The following is a 22,970-nucleotide window of genomic DNA, read 5'->3' on the forward strand; positions in this document are numbered from 1 at the left end:
ATTTTTTTCTTTTTCAGCCACATGCCCCATCCTTAATTCTATCTAAACACAATATACTAAGAATAGAACCACAGTTCATTAACCTATTGCGCGCTCAATGTTGTCTATCTATTGAAGAATAGACATGAGCAATCTACGCAACAATGAATACGATTCCTGAATCAACTCGACTCTCAACAATCATGACAAACACTCAACATTCACGAAAGCCAAATGCTATTATGCAAGTCATACTGAGGGATACAACAACAATATATATGCAAGCAACATCATACGAGGAAAAAAAACATTCTTATTATATTTTCCCAAAACAATACATTCTCATATTACTGCATTACAATAATACAATCTCTCGTCTCTCATATCTAAAGATTACAATCATCGACTCCACCCTCAGACTCAACATAAAACGTCTGAAAGCTTCACCCGCAAAGATGATCGACTTCTGAGTTCGACTGCATGCATCGTCAAGTCTACCAAAGCATACACGAGACTAACAACCTCTCCCTTCAATGATCCATACAACATCATTGCCTCTGTGAATAGTCCAATACCATCTGGCAATGAATGTGCGTCAGAAAAGAGAAAAGGCAAAGCAAGTCGCCCCTTCATCGCCTTAGAGATGACGACATGCATCATTATATATACGACTTCAATTCCAAAACATTTGAGTGATCCAGAAAATAGCGTATCTCGAGCCTCACCACCACTGAGTGACAACGAGCTACCAACCGACACACTTGATCTGCCCCGATAGCACATACCAAGGCAGATAAAGACAACCACACAGCCCACACGAAGCTCAATAGGTCGGCACAGCGAGACGTCATCCCCATCTGAAGTCGTCATCACGACCAACGAATTCGAGCCCTCTGGTGCCAGAAGGTCTATTTACTACTAGTGCAAGACTAATTCCAACAGAAGAATTGCACCGGACACCAAGCAGACAGACATCTAAGGCACATGATTTGAGGATGTTTTGATTGCAAAACACCTCACCAGTGATCAAGTCAGGAACCAATATCCCTTCCCGATCGGATCCTCGCCTCATTAAGCGTCATGACAACTAAGCTTACTCTGAAAAACCATACAACAATACATCTGTATGGCTCCCCACGAGCACAGCTTCCCTGGTCACTCCAATATATGGCTTCAATGAACCGCCACGTGCCCATCTCGAGCTCCATACCGTCTCTTCAAATGAAAAAACAATCATAACCACAGCAGTTATTGTTCCAGCCGTTTACCACTAATTCACATAACCATCAGATCACGTGACCACGTTTTTTTTATTTCGATCTCATCAGCATGTCCTTTTCAACGACGTACTAACGATAGAGGGCTATGTAAGGGACATCCTATCAAGCACGTGATGCGCACGCAGTCCACACATAACGACTCCGCCAACTCGGATACAAGCACTTGCTCACTCGTCAAGATCAGTTCAGCATCGATGACTTGTCACTCGACTTCATCTCGTGGCATCATCACCTACCACTCTCACCATTGTTATCATTAGCATCAGGTTTTTACCCACTGCAACACTCAAATCATTGTCATCATCACATCCTTAACAACACTCTTTCTATATCAGCTCAAACATCATAATACCTGGAACCACCGCACACATGCAACCTGTGAGGACGTGTCGCTCATCCTAGCAGCACACATGTCTATACCACCACACGTGTCCTACCAACTACTCGCTCACAACACCTATAAAAACCAACTCCAGAACTATGTTGGCTTGATTTCAGTCTCACCCCAAGGTGCTGGATACGTATGCATCTTCTTACTCATGAAGAGCAGTCATTACCATTACCAAAATACTCCCCTTTCTAGATTAAAGCTAAGTCATAAAACTTGGTGTAATATATATATATATATATATATATATATATATATATATATATATATATATATATATATATATATATATAAAATTCACACTACTACTATTCTCAAGCTCAAGAAAGTTTATCCATGAATTTATTGATTATCTTATTTTCTGAATAAAAACCTTAGGAGTCTTGAAAACTCACAGTCTATATATAATATATACTCACAAAATTGAGTGTATGAAATGACCATAAATTTTATAAAAATTCTAGATTTTGAAAAACTGGGATATTGTGCAATATCTATATAACAAAGAAGAGTGGTGTTGTACATCCAACACCACCCCCTAACCTTTGGATCTAGCTTATGAGGTGGCGAATCTTAGGGCTTATGAGGTGTGGGTTGTTTAATAGTGTAGAACAAGAGTGTTGCATTATTCTTGAAGTCAACAAATGCGGCTGAACTTTTAGTGGACTTCGGTTGGGCTTTTATGTCAGGTTTCTAATGAGTTTCGATTGGAGTTTTTTTAGTATGGAGGGAGGATGCGCGTCGGGAGAAGGCGCGATATATCGTGTAATGTCGTATGGGAGGCGGATCTGCGTCGTCAAAGGCGCATATATCAGATATATCGGGGGTCTTGGGATGCATGTGTCGGGAGTGTCAAAGGCGCGCGTATCTATAGTACGAGGGGCGAATGTGCATCGGAGGCACCGAAAACACGCATATCTGTGTCGTACGGGGGATGGATTTGTGTCGGGGCGCTGAAGGCGTGCGTATTTGTATGGCGGATGTCGGGGCGCCACGCGTATCTGTGATGTACGGCACGGCAAAATACTAGTCTTAAACAATATCACAACATTTCGTTTGAGGATAGTTTTTGGTGTGTCCTTATTAACAAAGTCTTTATAAATTAAAACAAAGGGGTCCATGAGTACCTACCAATTTCCATCTGATCAACTATATCTTCGAAATCATTTTAAGTGGACCGAAAATTGAATATATTTATAATATTTTCTAGAATCTTCCACGCACATTTCAAAATGCCAAACATAGTAACTCAAAATCCAGACTTTTCCAAAAAAAAAAATCGTCGACCACTGGTTGTAATAAAAACACACTGGATAATCTCGTTTATAACAAAATTGACGACACCTGGTAGAAAAAGATCCACGGCCTATTATTACTATTATTATTCCCCTCTCTTCATTTCCCCGAAATTTCTCATTTCTATTCAGTGTTAAGCTTTTCTCGTATTTTTCACTCCTTTATATACCTCAGCCCTAAACCACCTCCCACCACTTGCTCTCTCTCAATTCATCTTCTTCACCCTTAACCTTAGCCAGATCGGTTGCTTATCGATCAGACTAGTGAGTATTTTGATTTTATCTTTTCTCATCATCTTATTAATATCTATTGTGTATATTATTTGTTTTTTGGTTAGGAAGAAAAAAATAGATAGATGGTTATGGATCCACGATTTAGTGGATATGCTGAAAACATTATGAATGTATTTAAGTTGGAAGGAAGTTGTTTAGATGATCAGAATTTGAGGGATCTAACTCGTGATCGGAGTCCTGATGATGAAGATAGTTCTGAAGATTGTGATTTTTCTGATATTGTTCTCAAGTATATAAGTCAAATGCTTATGGAAGAAGATATGGAGGAAAAGAGTTGCATGTTTCAAGAATCTTCTGCTTTACAAGCGGCGGAGAAGCCGTTTTATGAGATTCTTGGGGAGAAGTATCCACATCCTCTTATTGATCTCGATGTCGAGACTTGTTCTACTGGTGTTTATAGCAATTCTAACAGTAGTAGTAGTAGTAGTAGTAATCCGGTAGATAACAACTGGTTTGTTGATGTTGGGGAGTGTAAGTCTCAGATACAAACTTTTCCTAGTGAGTACACTAATCTGAATAGTTTTGTCGATGGCCTGCTTGATGTCCCTGATCTGTATTCTGAGAATGAACCAGCTTGGCATTTTAGGAAGGGAGTTGAGGAAGCTAGTAAGTTTCTTCCACATGGTGTTAATCTTATTGTTGATCTTGAGAAGAATGGGTCAGTGATTAAACAACCGAAGAAAGAGGTCAAGGAGGAGAAGAAAGACGAGAGGGGAGATTCGCCTAATGGGTCAAGGGGGAAGAAGAATCTGGTTAGGGTGGATATTGAGATAGAAGAAGGGAGGAGCAATAAACACTCGGCTGTTTTTGCGGAAGAGCCTCTGCGCACGGAGATGTTTGATAATATATTGCTATGTACTGGAGATAAAGGTCTTAATAATTTTCATAATCTCCAGGAGGCGTTGAAGACTGAAGCAAGCAAGAATGGTAAGCAAATTGAGCAGACTAAAGTATCTAATGGCGTTAAGTCTCGTGGTAAGAAACAAGGTGGGAAAAAGGATGTGGTAGATTTGAGAACCCTTCTTATTCACTGTGCCCAAGCTGTGGCAGCGGATGACCGTAGGACTGCAAACGAGCTACTGAAGCAGATTAGGCAGCATTCTTCATCTTATGGAGATGGGAATCAAAGGCTGGCCCATTGTTTTGCTGATGGTCTCGAGGCTCGCTTGGCTGGTACGGGGAGCCAGATTTATTCAGCCCTCCTTACCAAGAGAACATCAGCTGCTGATATCTTAAAAGCTTACCATCTGTATCTTGCTGCTTGCCCATTTAAGAAGTTGTCAAATTTCTTCTCCAACCAGACAATTTTCAATGTAGCTGAAAATGCAACAAGACTCCACATTGTTGATTTTGGTATATACTATGGTTTCCAGTGGCCCTGCCTCATCCAACGACTCTCGGCTAGAGCCGGTGGCCCCCCTAAGCTTCGAATTACTGGGATAGAACTCCCCCAACCAGGTTTCAGACCAGCCGAAAGAGTTGAGGAAACTGGGCGCCGCTTGAGAGACTATGCTGAGAGTTTCAATGTTCCATTTGAGTATAATGCCATTGCTCAGAAATGGGAAACTATACAAATTGAGGATTTGAAAATCGATCCTGATGAAGTGCTTGTTGTTAACGGTTTGTATCGTTTTAAGCACTTGCTTGATGAAACTGTGGTGTTGGATAGTCCGAGGAATGCTGTTCTTAAATTGATAAGAAAGATGAAACCAGCTGTGTTTATACAGGGGATTGTGAATGGGGCGTATAGTGCCCCCTTCTTTATTACAAGGTTCCGTGAGGCTCTCTTTCACTATTCCTCTCTGTTTGATATGCTTGAAACGAATGTTCCCCGTGAGCATCCAGAGAGGATGCTGCTTGAAAAAGATCTCTTTGGACGGGAGGCACTAAATGTCATTGCATGCGAGGGCTCAGAAAGGGTTGAGAGGCCAGAAACTTACAAGCAATGGCAGGTTCGTAACATGAGAGCGGGGTTTCAGCAGCTCCCTCTAAACCCAGAATGTATGAAGAAGGCAAGAGATCGGGTAAAGTCAAGCTATCACAAGGACTTTGTCATTGACCAAGACAGCCAGTGGATGCTACAAGGATGGAAAGGACGGATAATTTACGCACTCTCCTCTTGGAGACCAGTCCCTGACTCTTGAGGCATTGTATTTGTACATCGAGGTGGGCTGGATAGTGGGACAATCTTTCAGAAGACTTCCTTGTGTTCTCCAGTAGCCAGAAGTCAAGCTACTAGAACGGTAGAGGTAATAGCTTTTTGAGTCTTTTGCTGGCTATAAACATGTTAAATTTGGTGGATGGTCATGGATATTTGTACGGTGTATTACTATATAGAAAGTTAGTTTCTTTGTGTTTATGCAAGTGAGTTTTGATGCACGAATGTAGGTTTTACCCGGAGCTGATTGTGGAGCATTCTGCTTAACCATTTTGCTATGAAGGAAATCTTTCTGAAAGAATGTACTTTAGGAACTAATGAACTATGCATGCAAAGATGGAAGAAGCAGCTTGTCTTTATAGTGTGGCCCACACAATATCAATTCCCACGTGGCGAGAAGTATGTTATAGTTTTGGCGATGGGATTGAATACTTTTGTAGTCTGTCTGTATGGTTTTGAGCTGTAACATCTATCTTCCATGTTTATAAGCGGTTGACTGAGTTTTGGTCTGCCTTAGTTTCTTACAATGTAAACCTAGAATGTTTGTACTTTTCAAAAGGTCCAAATTTATACTAAGGTATTAATTACCAGTTATGTTCCTTCATGCCGGTTGTGGCCTAGGCCACCCCTTTGCTTACTGTTTTTTTGGACACGGAATGCGTGAATCATGCTGCGTATAGTTGTATAAAGCAAAAATATGCGCTGGGTTATGTCAGTTTTATTTTCATTTTGAACGTGTTGTGACTTTGCATACATCTCAGCGGAAAAAACAATATGATATTAGCTCAGAACTGGTTGCATAGATTTTGGTGAGGAAAGTTTGAAGAGCTTCTCCCCCTAGTTATTTGTTTGACTAGTATTTATGAATGATTGCATGCAATCGCAATGCTTACCAATGAACAAAACAGGGCTCAGTTATCTACTTATCTCGAAGAAGGATGTTTTTAATTATGCTCTAGTCCTTGATAATTTAAGAAAGTTGATTGTTTCGCCCTTTTCTGTTTTTAAAGTTCAAATTAAAACACATTTAACTAACTAAATTGGGCTTTATAACAATTCCAATGACCATGAAAATAGAATGAAGAAATTCGATGATAATGAACAGACCCATTGCGCACTTAATCAAGAGTCACATACAAGGCGGTGTTGCACTAAACGTACTGTATTTGCCTACTAAAAAAGCAAGTTGGGAGTTGGGACTGTTGGGTACCATTGGAAGCTATTTGTTGCTTTTTGATGCGTTCATCACGACAATGGCCTAAACTAACTGGCAGGACGCCCTATGGAGGTTCAATTGGATCAGTCACTACAGAAAGTTAACTTTGTCCAATTATCGATTGTATGGCCTGATCGGGAAAACATGTGTGACTGAGCTTTGTGCACATACGTCTTAGTTTCTGGCATAGTGGCATTGATCATTGATCCAACTCCTCATACATCCAACTAGTATTAATTCAGTTTAGAGTACTGTGGCCCTAGACCCTTGTTATTCAGTTTAGACTTTAGAGTACAGTGGCCCATATGAGTGGTGCATTGAACTGGAACTTTTGTACTAAAATCAACTTAGAGATGAATCTATGATATTGTTCTAATGTGCTATGTGGAACGACTGCGCTGCGCGGAATGCTGTATTGAATATTGCTGGCATAAAATTTTACGCTATTACAACAATATATGTCTGTCCAGTACGCATGCTCCCTACACCCCCACCCCCACACACACACCGTTAACTTGAACAGTCAAACCAAGTTAACTGTGTGTTGGGTACCTGGGGGACACCTAATTTCCCATCTAGAGATAACTGGATCTAGAGATAACTGGTGGTGGTGGTGGTGGTGGGTAACCCAACAAAAAACTCCATTACTACACTGATATAAAATTGAAGCAAAAGTTACTAGGTAGTGATTATAGAACAACTAAGCAAGCAATAAGTAGCTAGTTCACTAATCTTATCTTTTTTATACGTTCTAGATGACGGTAAAGCCACACGTGATATATCTGTCCATCTCCATCTATCTAAACTGTTTTAATTTGTTAAACTGTCTTAATTTGTCTGAAAGCATTATAATGTGCTGATTAAATTTAAGAAATTTAATGGGTAGGGAAGATGTGGCTGAAAGCATCTATATTATTCTTGGGATAGGATAGATGCGATTTTTCTCATCCGAGAGCTAGAAACATACAAACTTCTGTACAACATAGAAAGTGCACTAAAACAACGAAATAAGTCAAAACATGTGCACATGATGCAATGAGTCGATAAGATTACATGATAAGATGTTATTGATTTGATCTGACATACTAAGGTTCCATGAAGAGTCTTGATTGAGAGAACGTGACATTGTTGGAAATTCATCTAGAGCCCCAGAATCTAGACAACTGAAAAGGAGAGATCATTCTCTCTTTGAATTAGAGAGCGTTTAGATCGTAACCGTCCAAACAGACAGCTAAAATCTGTGGTGGGTTCTACAACCAAAAGTAAACATAACGGGGCAAACTAACAAAAATGAGTGGGCCGACAATCCCAATAAATCTGTTGGAAAGCCTTCTGCCAAAATTTACAAGTTTTCTCTTTGAGTTTTTGAGTTCTGTTTTTAATATGTTTTTGGCAACAAATCACTGCTGATATTGTTCAACAATCATCCGAAATCTTGAATGTATTTTTTTTTAAGATTCTTACAAATTTTACCTGGGATTAGACTTCTATTTGATAATTCCGAATCTGATCACCATGTTGATGGTATTGATTTCTATTTTGATAATTTTGAAAGAATTTACAAGCTTGTTATTGATCCATACCAAATTGAAGAGACTGATAAGCATAAACATTACAATTTATTAATAAAATTGTAGATTGTATTGTTGGAAACAATAGAAATAGGTCTTAAAGTGTTGAAATAGAAGAGGAAGATAATAAAAATGAAGTAGCTGAATTATCAATATTTGTGTACATGGATCAATATCAATATTTTTGTAAGATTTTTTTTTGGGTGTTGGATAGTTCTATATTTAGTGTTGGCTCTAGTTTTTAGTTAGCCAAATTGAGCCTTCTTATTCGAGAGTTGCGAGATTTATTTCCGACCCAAAAGTGGAGAGAAGAGTTCACAAAACAAGGGAGAGAAGATGAAGAAGAGTTCTGCAAAATGGGGAAGAGGAGAGATAGAAGATCTTTAGTTGTATTAGCGTTGTCGTGAAGTGCGCTCTAAATAGAAGAGAGAACAATCTCTCCTCATCAGAACTCTAGAAGGCATCTAATGCGAAATCCAGAAAACTTTTGTCCAGAAACGAAAAAAGTTTATTTGGCTTCCTATACTGATGTTCAATTTTCCATAGCACCAATTACAAAGGAGGAGAAGTTATCTAAGATCTTGACATCGGGAATTCACAACCTTCACCGTCCTTGTGCCTAATTATGATCTGCTTCTTTGATCGGATTAGCTTAAAATGCGCAGCATCTAGTCATCTACCGCATTTGGGCATTGAAAATTTAGTTAGTGAACATTGAAATAGGTGCCTGTTAACTTGGTTTGATGGACCACCCTTAGTAAAACAGTAAACGCTACACAGCTCGCTACCGTGAACTCTCCCAGAACAGTCCACTAACCATAAGCCAGTCTCACCGATACTTCTTTTAAGTTTTAACCCGTCTTAAAAGGAATTTAATCAGAGCTCAAGAAATCATAATGAGTAGGGAAGAATGTGACAAGAGTATCTTTAGATAAAAGACCAACAATTTATTGGGACAAAGATTGATACATCAACCTAATCTTCAAAAAAACACCGACTTCTCCATAAAGCGTACTGAAAGCAACTAGATAGAATCCAACTATATGCTTCAAAGATTGCATTTTATGTGACTGTATGATTGGATCAATTGAAACGGAAAGATAAATGAGCATTATCAACAAGTATTGATGTGTTGGACATTATTTGTTAAAGTGTCCAAAATTCTTTTAGAAGAATAAGATGAGGACGATAAGAACCAAGCATGTGCATACAGCGATCGGTGGTTTTCCACTTTTCCCACATGAGAATGCTATTAGTACAACCTCTTGCTAATTCGTGTCATTGTCCATTGGCAGCAGACACTATAGATGATATTGGAGGAGAGTCCATCACATCTTGGGACTGACTCTCTCCTTCTTGAAAAAGTGCACATCTTTCGTGTTCACGCCATCTTTTGTGGAAAGACATAATTGCCTGACCCATTTAAGATGAGTGCATATTTTTAGAAGATAGGGCTTCAGCAAGCTATCAGAATAAGTATTAGACTCCTCAGATCTAATTAGCTGATCTTAACAAAATGAGAGTTTAAGTTATTTTCAATTTGAAAATGTATAAATGTGAGATCTAAAACAACCGATTGTAACTTTGGCGTCAGGTATTCTTTTTAGTAGTAAGGCCGTCTAGGTATCGTTAAACTCAATGATGAGTAATCTAGCAGAACGCCCATCTGCATGAGACCGCTGGTAAATAATAAGAGGAGTTCTAGGACATATTTTATCCTAATATTTAAACAAATTCAAAATCACATTTATAAGTTTTGAATTAGACTAATTTTTTTAAGATATTATTTCCTAACTATTCTAAACATTGTCACAAATAATCAAAAAATTCAAAACTTATCAAATGTAGTTAATAATTTATAAAATTTGGCTAATTGTAAACCATTCATTTTCACCATTTTTTATACAAATTTATAAATTTTTTATATTTTTGATTATTTGTGATAATATTTAGAATAGTTATGAAATCATATCTACAAAAAATTAGTCTAATCCAACCCCTCCCATTAAAAAAATCTAAAAATTAGTATATCACAGATTAACAATTTTATTCATTTACCAGGTGGTGGCACTTTTAAAGATTGAGCATATGAGTATACTAATAAAGGCAGCTTACATATCAGTTGCATACTTTTCGTGTAAACTGATTTCTTATATACACACTAAAAAAAGATCTCACATTAAGAAGGGGAAGAATTGAAGAAACATATCTACTGATTCTTTCCTGTTTTCCATTCTTCATCCTTCAACATTCAACATGCACCAAAACTAGTATTCTCTACAACAGAGTGCTTCATCTGAACTTGAATCCCAAGACATAAGCAAAGATTTAGAGAAACTAAGTTTGTTACAAGACGTGGTGACTTTCCTTTTCTTAATCTATAAGATAAAATTTCATTAGCGAGAGTGATACTGAATGATAAAGTAGAGTACGCATAGTATCACTATTTGGAGAGTCAAAAGGAATAATTTCCACTACCAAGGCCCATTTTTGAGGGACAATTTTCAAGTGAAAATAATCCGGAAAACTAATTTTAGAGTGAAAATAGCCCATAAGAACAAATAGTCCAGATTTGAAATAAATATTTTCTGATTTTATCTTTTTTGTCGTTTTGGTATAAACAATGAATAACGATTGTTCATACCCAAATATGTGAATATACTTTATACACTATGTTGATATATGAACAATGATTGTTAATAGCTCATATTGAGATATAAACAATGATTGTTCATACCTTAAATATGTATGAACAATTATATGTTATTACTCATCATACATTATATTGAGGTATGAACTTATGAACAGTGATTGTTTATAACTCATATTAAAATATGAACAGTAATTGTTCATACCCCAAATAGATATAAACAATGATTGTTCATACTCCAATAGGTGTTCCTACAGATATATTATGTTGAGGCATATCCCTTCCCCCCCCCCCCAAATAGGTATGAACAGTCACAATGATAATTCGAGGTATGAACAATGATTGTGCATACTTCTTACTGACCACACATTATATTGACATATGAACAGTGATTGTTCATACCCTAAATAGATATGAACAATAATTGTTCATACTATATACATCGAGTCGTTTCGATTGGGCCGGGCTATTTATTATTTCGCGCCAGGAGTATACTTGACTTTTCATCTACCCGAGCCGTTTTTTATTTCACTTCAAGAGTACATTTGACCTTTCATCTACCCGGTCTTTGTGAGTGATTAAAAAAAAATTGGTTCAAATAGTTACTTTTCCCCCGGATCTGTCCTAAAGAGTCACTCCTATAAGAAATATTAGGGTCTGCTTAGCCTCTTCGTTAACCCAAATTAAAAAAGCTTCTTCATCGTTGTCATCTTTAACAAAGAGGTTTGTCGATTGGTCCCAAGTCACAACACAATCTCATCATTAGTCGCCAATAGTACCGAATAATACACATGAAAACAATCTGCCTTATGCATGATTGGATATCAATATAATATACAACTAGCACACAAACCTTAAACATGTACAAAGTAATTTATTCCCACCTGAGTGCACTACTAACACCAAAAACCCCATTCAAAATTTAAACAACGACCATGAACTTATCAGATTATGCAAATATAACCAAGTAAGTGGAGTCAACTTCTAAAGATATTATGGATAGAATCATTGATGTTTACCCATGCACGAATTGGTCTAAAAATGCTCTTAGGAAATTAAGAGTGAAGAATAAAAAATAACAACCACATATTGAAATAAATAAAAACAATATAGAATATGGGAAAAAAAACACTTGATTATTAGATCCATCAATAAATAACTACATTTACATCTTTAGAATGCACTGAAATCTTATTATTATGTCAAAAGAAATTTATCCGTTAGCATGGATGGAACATGCTAATAATTACATAAAAATGAAATATAAGTCTTAAACACATTATATAAAATACAGCTAGTAGATGAGGATTAGGTGAGTGAAAATAGTTACTTGAAAAAATTTATTGATAAAGAATTACTCATATGAGAGATAAGTTCAAAGCTCCAAAACTATACATGTAAGGTTTAAAGCTTTAGATCCACTTACTAACGTTCTTATGGAATATACTAAAATATGTGGATAGTATATAGATAGTGACGACTATAATAAATAACTTAACCTTCTCCCTAGATGAGGAATTCGATTGAGTTAATAAACAGTTATGGTTGGTATATATACGTAAAATGTATGGTTTGTCAATCTCGGAAGTCACAGTCAAACGTATTAATGTTAGACCTGCATTACTTTCTCCCTTAACACTCCAAATTTTATGGTAAACACAAATCAAAAGAAATAAGACTTTTGAAATCAGCACATACTGGGGAGGTAGAGAAAAAAGACTTGTAGAAAAAAGACTTTTGAAATCAGCACAATAGTTGTAAATTGAAGAACTCGAGAATATGGGATACTTAGAAGTTCAAGAATTGAGACTTTTAATTCCTATTTAGTTTTTTTCTCGCAACTTGTTTCTCTAGCTTTTTTATCAGCAATTTTTTTCTCTTAATTTGAATAGTCTCTCCTATAATCTTTATTATTCTTTGTTTGGATGTGTATAAATTAGGAACATAAAACATAATTAATTATGACTCTTAAAGAAGAGAGTCTCTCCTGTAATCATTATTATTCTTTGTTTGGATGTATATAGATTAGAAAACAAGAAACATAATTAATTAGGATTCTTGAAAAAAGATTTAATATATAAAGAAAACATAATTAATTGAGACTCTTACTTACTATTTTTTTTTTCTCCTATTTTTTCTTAATCCCCATTTGCAAGTTTTATGTGGATAGCCCCACTTGAGCCTAAAAGGCCAAATGAAACAATTATTTTAAATTTAAAAAGAGAAATTTGCTATTATATAATTATTATTCTTTGTTTGGATGTGTATAGATTAGAAAACAAGAAACATAATTAATTAAGACTCTTGAAACTAAATTTAGTATATAAAGGAAACATAATTAATTGGGACTTACTTACTATTTTTTTTTTCTCCTATTTTTTCTTAATCCCTATGCAGATAACTCATCTAACTCTATCCCATATAGCAGTAAAAGGATAAACAGCACCGACTGCCTTACCATCGAGACTGATCAAAACTTCTCTAAAAGGTTCATTCCCAGGCTCCCAGCCAAACCCGTAAGATTATTGGCAACTATATAATCATTTAAGATAATAGATTATAGATGGATTACTGCTGCAAATGAAAGAAGAAAAAATCGTCTTGAGAGAAGATTTTCATTATTATTTTGGAAGAATGAGAGATGTGGATTTTGGATGCACATCTCTCAATGACACTAATTTTCCATTTAATTATTTTTCAAGAAATTTGATGATCCTCGGCTCCAAAAGCACTAACGGCTGCCTTGAGGAATTTTATAAGATAGAGCTACTGATTATTCCCTTCAACTATAAATTCACGTTTAAATAAAATAAATCATCAATATATGTCAAACCCATAACAATAACATGTGCTTGGGATTTCAATCCATCCATAAGCGTCAACAGCTGAGAAACAAACCTCCTTTCAACTTCTCCATTTGTCTTTTCTCTTTTGGACGGGAAAGAAAGGTTTTTTTTTTTGCCGAAAAGGGACTGCTATTATATATATATAAAGATAAAGATAAAGATAAAGATGAAACATCCATAGAGTTGTAAAGTTCTACGATATGTCATGATCACGAGGTTATCACGAACTAGTTTTTTACACTATCTCGACATCTAGAGCACATTACGCCCGTACCACGTAAGTGGGTTGTCATGAAGCATATCTCTCTTCATTCTTACCGGATGGAATTTGCTTATGATCTCTCTCTAGAATGGTTCCGCCTACTCATAACTGAGTGCCTTCCCTGCACTCAGCTTAGACTACCTTCCATACTCGGCAAATACAATAGCTGGTTCTCATTCCTTCCTTTGATGGTTCCTCCTTGCTTCTAGTTCTGTAATATGAGTTCAACGGATACCGATAGGAAACTGCAGAGTAAACACTTAACTAGTATATATTCTCCATTCACGTATGACAGACAAGTTACATTTATACTATTGTGAGACAGCTCTTCAAGAGATTCTGTTAACCTTGACAGCAAAGAAATTCAGTTGATTATGTGTAGGCCATATCACTACAAATTGGAGACGGTATGTAAAGATCTATTCAGTTCAAATTGCACGACGTGAAAAAAGAAATGTTAAAGGGATTATTGCCTGGTGTATGAAACAAAAAAGTAGCTGTCTAAAAGGAAATCAAAACAAGAAGAAAACGATCAGTGATAGAAATCAAAATCAGATGAACTGACCGACTCAGGTGAAGTCAGACAACAGATAGAAATCAGGGGGGATATATAATTCAGCAGCTCCAAGCGAAAGGTTGGACCGAGAAGATTGAGCGAGATCTCTAGGGTCTTGCGGCTTGGGTTTTGCATCCTAAGAAAGGTTTTGGATAGACAATTTGGTGTCCAGATTGAGAGATTAAGGGATTACAACACATCTTAATGATGCAGGAGTTCATTCTTCCATAGTTTGAATTAAACCATCCAGATCATGGTTCACATGCGGCTTCCTGGATGTGTCTTTTATGAATGCCATCGCAAAAAATAATCAAATCAGATATCCTTAGAACAAATAAGACGAGTGCAAACAGAGTAAATATCGAGCAACACATTATATTAGGACAATGGCAACCATAGTGAGAATTCAAAATAGCAAACTTTAGATAGAATTGATCCATGCTCAACGGGTAGTGTCAAAGGAGGAAGAGAGATAACTGATCTGAGAGTGAATGTAGGGTTTACAAAAGTTGTGGCAATTAGAAAGCCCCAAGAGGTTCACATTTCCACTCTCTTGATGACCAAGAGTCCAAGACTCCCTCTGCTTCCCCGAATTTGAGAATTTAAATTGATTGCCTCAGAAGGGGGTAATGTAGAAGTAATCAAGCAACTGAACTCAAGTACTTCAAGAACCCATATTATGATGTACGTTGTAGCATGCAATTTGATAACTAACACTATAATCAAACCAAGATTAACTGAAAAGTGAGAGTACAACATAACAATAGGAAAAGGAATATACTTACTTCCACAGCTAGAAATTGGAACCTCTTATTGTTCAGGAGGGATTTTTCCCTCATCAAACCACCTCGGAGGATCAAATCCTGACCCACCTAAAAATTGAAAGAACTCTAATTAATCTGGGGCAAAATTATCGGCAACAAGATTCAATCTAACTTTAGATCAAAGATAACAAATAACATACTCGTATGACACTTATGACAATAGAATGCAAATATTACCTAGGGGATTGCAACGACAAAGACGCCAAGCTGTCAAGATGGTCCCCTTAGCAACTCCATATCTTTTGTACGCTTCCATAGAGTACTCGCTGCAAGTTGGGACATACCGACAACTGTTTGGCATCAGTGGTGAGATTTCCCCTGCATGCAAACAAAATTTGAGATCACTATCCGCAGCTTTGTCTTCCTTTTTTTTCTTTTCTTCTATCAAATTCTTTTAAATTTCTGTGCATGTTTGCATATTTCAAACTTCTTCAGAAAAAGACGAGTGAACAATGATCATTGGGCTGCTAATTATCCTTTATAGTGATAGATTCCCTGCTTGGTTCACTAGATAAGTCAAACATTGAGATGTAATAGCTGCTTTAAAGAGTAAGGGTGTGTCTACTCGCATGAAGTCTTTCCTCTGGTACATCCTGTTTATACAAGGAAAGTATTACCACCCTCAAGAACTTCCGTGAAGAAATTCACCAACCTCCCTTTTTATTTGGATACGTAAATTTTATTGATTTGGATGCATATGGGGTACAAGTGTGAGAGAGAATCTCACTTACAGGGTGCAACCAGTGCACTAGAGGACTAGAAAGCTCCCAAGAACTCCTGCAGTTCCACAAAGCTCCTTAAATGTTAACTTACACCCCTATGGAGACCCAAAATTCAAGCTCCAAAGGCCCCAAATTTCTACCCTATCACTAGCAAATATGCCATCTCTAGCAAGACATTCGGTTAGTCAACATGAGCATTTTTTTTTTTTTTTATTGGCAAACCTGTTTTAAATGAGATCAGTAACTCTTTGATGCTGGCGGGGTTCGATCCCCAGACCTCTGGTATCTGTTAGCAGGACTATTATAGTATTTTTCCTATATTACCTCTGTAATTACTTTATTACCCTTTCTAGGGTTTCTATTATGATTCTATAAATATAAGTGATGAGCTCTCTCATTCACTGAACTTTTCCCTAAATTCCTTTCTACATGGTATCAGAACCATTAAAACAAATTGTTCTGATTGCAACCTAAGCTTCCGCATTTTTTTTTCTTCTTTTCTGTCTTTCCTTTTTTTTTTATAACCAATCGCGAGATGCGATAGGTGTTGATCTGAATCTCGATCTATTTATTATTTTTGAGGTAATTATTTAATCGATATGACTAATAGTGATGAGTTTACTATCTCGACTGTTTCTTCGGTTAGAACGGGTGAAGATGTCCAGTCCTTCTATCCTGTTCATGATAATCCGAATTTGAAAGTTACCTCACAGCTACTAGATGGTTTGAACTATGTTCGGGCACACGATCAGAAAACCGCTTTGTTGGAGGCCGTGGAAAGATAGGATTTCTTCCGGCACGTAAAAGGCACCGCTAAACCGATCCGAAGTATGCTAAGTGGTTCTCGATGATTCTATGGTGAGGACTTGGTTGATTAATTCTATGCAACCAACGATTTCTGGCGGCTATTTGTTTATAGACACCGTGATATCTTATTTGGGAATCTCTTCGATGGCAAAGATATTCTCAAAGACGTAATAATGCAAGGAGTTTCCAACTTTCCAATGAGATTGGAAATTTCAAACAGGAACTAGATCTCTTGGGCGCATTTACGCGAGACTTCGACTCGGTTGGGAAGAACTATCTCATTATGATAGTTCTATTGAATGGGCCTAATGCAGCAGAGATATTTATGCAAAAATTGTGGAGAAGAATCGAGTATTTCAGTTTCTTGTTGGGCTCAACTCGAAGTTTGAGTATATTGTTGTTCATCTACTTGACAAGCATCCGTTCCCAACTCTCGAGGAAGCACATTCTATTGCCTTCTCCTCGATCGAGTCGCCGAGCTCCGCGGCTCTCTATACTCTCGGTCTTCATGTTCGAGACTTCGCTATGGCGATCCGTTATGCTTATCCGCCACCACCGTCAGTTCCTCCACAAACTTTCCGGGCACCATTACCTGGGCTTTTGTCATTGCCAACGGCCTCTGGTAGTTCTCGTCCTCCAAACAAGAAGTGTGATCATTGTGGTAGATTTGGGCATGTAAAGGCAACATGTTATCAATTACACGGTCGTCCTCCTGGTTTTCAACCACCCCGATCAACATCTCAGTCCTCAACACACCTATCTGCTGACTCTAGTACATTAGAGTCTTCTGCTTCTAGTGCTCTTTCTTCGGAAGAGATCAACAGGTTCCGACAATTTCTCTCTATGTCTTCTCAACCGGGACCTTCTCATGCAGGTAATTTTGCATCCGCCAATTAGTGCTTCAGATCCGGACTTCACCCTAGATTGTCAATCGGTGCCACCGATAATACGACCGGTATGTCTTCTTTTTCGGAATTATGCAACTAGTTCTTGAAACGGATAGTTCGCCTTGCCAATAGGGCTGAAATGCCTATTGTAGAGGCGGTGGTCAGATCCCGCCACTAATTCATTTTTGTTACCCGATGTTCTTCATGTCCCCAAGTCAAGTTGACCACCAATCTTATTTTCGTTAGTAAACTTACCAAAGATGTAAACCGCAGTGTAACCTTTTATCCATCTTATCGTGTTTTCCGTGATCCGTGTCGCAGGTGATTGGCAATGGACGGAAGAGGGTGGCTTATATGTACCGGATAGACTGTTTTGGCCGGGTCTCTCCCCATGCCCTCTAGTTAGAGTCTTCGCCCGGTAGTGAAAATGTAAAGCCGGTGTTACGTTGGCATCACCGCCAGGTCATATTTCTTTTGAGTATCTACGTTATTTGTTTCCATCTTTCTTTTCCAAAGTATCCATGTTAAGTCTATCTTGTGAGACATGTGAACCGCTAAACATCATTGTAGCCCTTATCCATTAAGTAGTAATAAAACTTCGCCTTTGTTTGATATTGTGCACTCGATGTTTGGGGTCCCGCCCTGGCCACTTCGCTTTTAGGATTTCGTTATTTTGTGTTATTCATCGACGATTTCTCTAGGTGTACTTGGGTTTATTTAATGAAATCCAAAGATGAAGTCTCCTCCATCTTCCGTAATTTTATCGCGAATGGTTCGCATACTTACGGTTTGGTACAATAGTTAAAGTCTTTCGTTCCGATCGGGGGTGGGGATTTTGCCTCTCACGGTCTTCGACGGCCGGTTTATCGAGGCCAATGGTATTTTGCATCAAACCTCTAACACTCGGACTCCCAAAGCAAAAAATGGCAAATCGAAAAGAAAACCGGCCATATTCTTGATCTTGCTCGTGATTGGCATGAATGTTCCTTCACGCGTTTTTGGTCCGATGTCGTCCTTCACGCGGTGCATCTCATTAACCGTTCTCCATCTAGAACTCTCTTGGCTTTCGCGACCCCAGATTCCATTATTCATCCCGATCGTTCGTTTTTCAAATCCCTTCGTGTTTATGGGTGTGTTTTGTTTCGGCCCAAGTCACCGTGTCTATCTCTAAACTAGATCCACGCCTTGAAAATGTGTGTTCTTCGGGTTACTCTCATACCGTGGCGGTTATCGGTGTTATCACCCCTCATCGCGTCGTTGTTTCATCTCCATGGATGTTACCTTCTTCGAACATGCTCAATTCTTTTCAGGTGATGTCCTATCTCAGGGGGAGTGGTTTCCGATACTCCCTTTTCCTCATGAGGATTCACATTCGGTTGTTATTTCTTTTCCACTTCCGATGAGTGTTCAGCCAGAGCCTATAGTCTCCCCTCCAGTCCCACATTTGGTTTCACCTCCTTTACAGGTCTATACTCGTCGATATCCGTGGCGCCAACCTTCCACCACCGACCGCCTCGACATCTTCGCTCTCCAGGTTTACCACTTGCCACTGATTCACTTTTATCAGGTATTGAGCCATCTCCTATCCCTCCTATACCAGTTACTATTGATGTTGATTTACCGGTTGTTGATAGAACTGATACTCCACCTATTGATGTTCGGAAGAGAAGTCTTTGCAGAATGCCAGCCTAGATATGCTAATATCAGAGCTTATTCTATCACCGATTATACTCGGATCATCGTTTGTCTCCTAGTTACGGATGTTTTCAAGTTTCTCTCTCATTGGTTGATATACCACGCACAAATGGCGGTTGTGGCCCGACACTTCATTGGAAGGCTGCAATGTTGGAGGAATTACATGTATTAGAGGTCAATAATACTTGGGTCTTGGTTTCTCTTCCACCTGGCCGTAGAGCAGTCGGGTGTAAATGGGTTTTCACGGTGAAACAAAACCCAGATGGAATAGTTAGTAGGTACAAGGTTGGGTTGGTTGCGGGGGTACTGCATTCATGGGGTTGATTATCGGGAGACCTTTACTCCTGTGGCCAAGATGAATACGTTCGAGTTATTTTTTCTCTTGCTGCGTCCAAGTCATGGCCCCTTTTTCAGATGGATGTGAAAAATGCCTTTCTCAATGGGGCTTTACAAGAAGAGATGTATATGTCTTCACCACCTAGTTTCCGTTCTTCTTCTACTTCGGGCTTGGTGTGCCGGTTGAAAAAGTCTATCTATGGGCTTAAGCAGTCTCCTCGCACTTGGGCTGAAACATTTGTTGCAGCCATGACCACATATGGATATGTTTAGAGTCAAACTGACCACACCTTGTTTCTTCGACACTCTGGTACGAAGATTGTTGTATTGCTTGTTTATGTGGACGATATTGTTATTACTGACGATGATGTTCAGGGTATTAGTGACCTGAAATCCTATCTCAAGACCCGCTTTCAGTGAAAGATCGGCCCCCTCGTTAAGCACTTCTTTGGGATTGAGGTTGCTCGTTCTAGTTCTGGTATTTTTATCTCTCAGAGAAAGTATATTCTTGATCTTCTCTCTGCTTCAGGACAACTTGCATGTCGTCCTGCTGAGACACCTATTGAACAGAACCATCACCTAGCCGACTATGATGGGGAGTTGTTGGACAATATTGGTCAGTATCAGCGGCTTCTTGGGAAGCTCCTCTATCTTTCTTTTACCCGTCATGATATTACATATGTGGTTGGAGTTCTTAGTCAATTTATGCACAAGCCGCGCCTTCCTCATCTTCAAGCAGCTATTCGTGTGCTTCGTTATCTCAAAGGATGTCCTGGACGTGGCCTTTTGTTTCGAGATAATGGTCATTCTCGGGTCGAGGCGTGGACTGATGCTAACTATGCAAGTTGTAGATCTGATCGTCGATCTACTTCTGGGTATTGCACCACTATTGGTGGTAATTTGGTTACATGGCGGAGTAAGAAACAAGATGTTGTTTCTAGGTCCAGTGCCGAAGCAGAGTACAGGGCGATGGCCCAAGGTGCATGTGACCTTCATCTACATGTCTCTCTTCTGATGACGCATTACTGTGACAACAAGTCTGCTCTTAGCATTTTAGTTAATCCTGTGCAACATGATCGTACTAGACATATAGAGGTTGATCGGTACTTTCTACGTGAGAAAGTGACTTCTGGACAGATTTGTGCTTTATATGTTCCGACGTCTCGCGAAATTTTGCGAACTTTCTTCTGGGCGGTTAGTAGTAGACTATTTTCGAGAGGTTTTGTCCAATTTTGGGTATGTGTGATATCCATAGTCCAGCTTGAGGGGGAGTGTTAGCAGGACTATTATAGTATTTTTCCTATATTACCTCTGTAATTATTTTATTACCCTTTTTAGGGTTTCTATTATGATTCTATAAATATAAGTGATGAGCTCTCTCATTCACTGAACTTTTTCCTAAATTACTTTCTACAGTATCATCACCCAAAGGTTTTACCGACTTTGCTAGTCGGCACCTGCAACACGAGCATTTTCATGTTCCCTCTCTACGATAAGCTGATTATTATTTAAATCAAGTGCCATTGTTTGCTCTATGCCACAATCCCTAGTGTTATTTCCATGCATTTCCTCGAAAAGCTTTTCATGACCTGTTCTTCCGAATCTAGGTGATATCACCAACACCCTCCCTATGTAAATTTTCCTATCGAAACTACTCTTGAGGGTGGTAAGATGTTTAATAGTAGGCTCCTCCACCTATCTCATGAAATAGTTTTTAAATAAAAAAAAAAAAAAATCCCTTTGTAATGTATATGCATTACAGAAAACCACAAAGACTTGGTGTAAGATCATCTCCTTTACTCAAATTATATTGACAATCTTTGACTTCCATATCCTCGAAACAATGTGAAAATTCATTTAGTGGTCATACTTGTCCTTGATGTGTGTAGAAAGAAACATCAACAAAATTTCCATGTTATGAGGGTATTTGTGTGAACATCCACACTACTTGGTCACTTTTCCTCAATGATAACTCCAAGTATCAAGTCTAAAAATATCTAAAAATCTCAATCTATTATTTACCAGCCAGATTGATTTACGCGGGCAAAAAGGAGTGCACGTGACTACAAATAAAGCAATTGGACCAATTTCAATATGCCATCTTGTCAGTAAGACATTGGAATGGTTTATTTGCTAACACAGACTCTACATTGAAATTATTGGACGCCTTATTTTAATATGAAAATATGAGAAAAAAAAAAACTCACTCTTGTAGAACTTGAGCATAGAAAGAGCAGCTTTAACACCCACATTATTTACTTCTTCTTCCTCATTATCTAACAAACAAACAAATAAACGACATTCCAAAAACCAAAAACAAAACAAGAATAGAAAACTGGCTCATACTACCTCGAATGGGTATCTGCTCCACTGGATCTTTATCTTTTACATTAACAATTAGCAGTGATCTCCGTCCCTGCAACTGAACACACTTAGAAAACTGATATTGTAAATTTGAAACAAAGACACTAGAAAAAGAGAGAGAGGATTACGGGTTTCGAAGATGCTGGGAAGAAGAGCTTCGTCCGTTGACTGGTTTTAATAACACAAGTTAGTTGTGAAGGGTTTTTTTGGGGTTTAAGCTGCCAAAATGAGTGTGATGATGAAATGAGTACCGTCATTTTATTTTATTTTTTACTTGCTATTGGCGGGTAATTTGGTTCTACTATATATATACCCGACGACATTTTTAAAGGGCCTAAACCATGGGCCTGTCCATTAACTAAATCTACTAGTCCACAAAACAAGCCCATTTAAGGTAGCATTGCATGATATCGGGTTACTTGACTGGATCGACCAGAGCTAGACATCTAGTAGCTTGCTTAGATGCTTGGATTCTTTGTTTAGATTTGACTATTGATCATTGATGTTGTGACATTGGTTATTGCGGATAGTAAACCTTGTGGCTGCAAAGGAATTTATATATACATGGTCCATGTACGCTTGGCCCAAATCAACCTTGTAACAAGCCTAAAAGAAAGAGATCTTACTACTAATTAAAGCCCATACATATTGTTAGAATTTGGAAAAATTAGAAATGCATCAGAATTAATCATCTTCCATCATTTTTTACTACCCCTTCTTTTTGTTAGTTTTGAACCTGCTTTAATGGCGAAAATGCATATAGGATCGGCTTCTTTTTGTTAGTTTTGAACCTGCTTTAAAGGTGAAAATGCATATTGTATCGGCATGAAATGTTGCACG

The 22,970-nt window shown here is 38.1% G+C and overlaps 2 protein-coding genes across 6 annotated transcripts; one reads left to right on the top strand and one right to left on the bottom strand.

Moving 5' to 3' along the window:
• The first annotated feature begins 3,008 nt into the window (after positions 1–3,008).
• LOC147486898 (scarecrow-like protein 14) lies at positions 3,009–5,998 on the top strand. The gene is made up of 2 exons (XM_086575308.1): positions 3,009–5,485; positions 5,625–5,998. The coding sequence occupies exon 1, from the start codon at positions 3,299–3,301 to the stop codon at positions 5,378–5,380; it is 2,082 nt and encodes a 693-aa protein (XP_086431434.1). The 5' UTR covers positions 3,009–3,298; the 3' UTR covers positions 5,381–5,485; positions 5,625–5,998.
• A 4,399-nt stretch (positions 5,999–10,397) lies between these two features.
• LOC147486899 (membrane protein insertion efficiency factor) lies at positions 10,398–22,424 on the bottom strand. 5 transcript variants are annotated; one of them, XM_086570465.1, is made up of 6 exons: positions 22,259–22,420; positions 22,116–22,182; positions 21,974–22,042; positions 15,497–15,637; positions 15,281–15,367; positions 10,398–10,482 (listed from the first exon to the last, which is right to left on the bottom strand). In XM_086570465.1, the coding sequence occupies exons 1-5, from the start codon at positions 22,385–22,387 to the stop codon at positions 15,306–15,308; spliced, it is 468 nt and encodes a 155-aa protein (XP_086426591.1). In that variant the 5' UTR covers positions 22,388–22,420; the 3' UTR covers positions 10,398–10,482; positions 15,281–15,305. The 5 variants fall into 5 exon arrangements, with proteins under 5 accessions (XP_086426591.1, XP_086426590.1, XP_086426589.1 ...); XM_086570464.1 differs by lacking the exon at positions 10,398–10,482 and adding an exon at positions 13,810–14,286 and having other exon boundaries at positions 22,259–22,419; XM_086570463.1 differs by lacking the exon at positions 10,398–10,482 and adding an exon at positions 13,810–14,184 and having other exon boundaries at positions 22,259–22,418.
• Positions 22,425–22,970: the final 546 nt, after the last annotated feature.

Source organism: Coptis chinensis, chromosome 7, assembly GCF_015680905.1.
Source record: "Coptis chinensis isolate HL-2020 chromosome 7, ASM1568090v1, whole genome shotgun sequence".
Classification (NCBI taxonomy): domain Eukaryota; kingdom Viridiplantae; phylum Streptophyta; class Magnoliopsida; order Ranunculales; family Ranunculaceae; genus Coptis; species Coptis chinensis.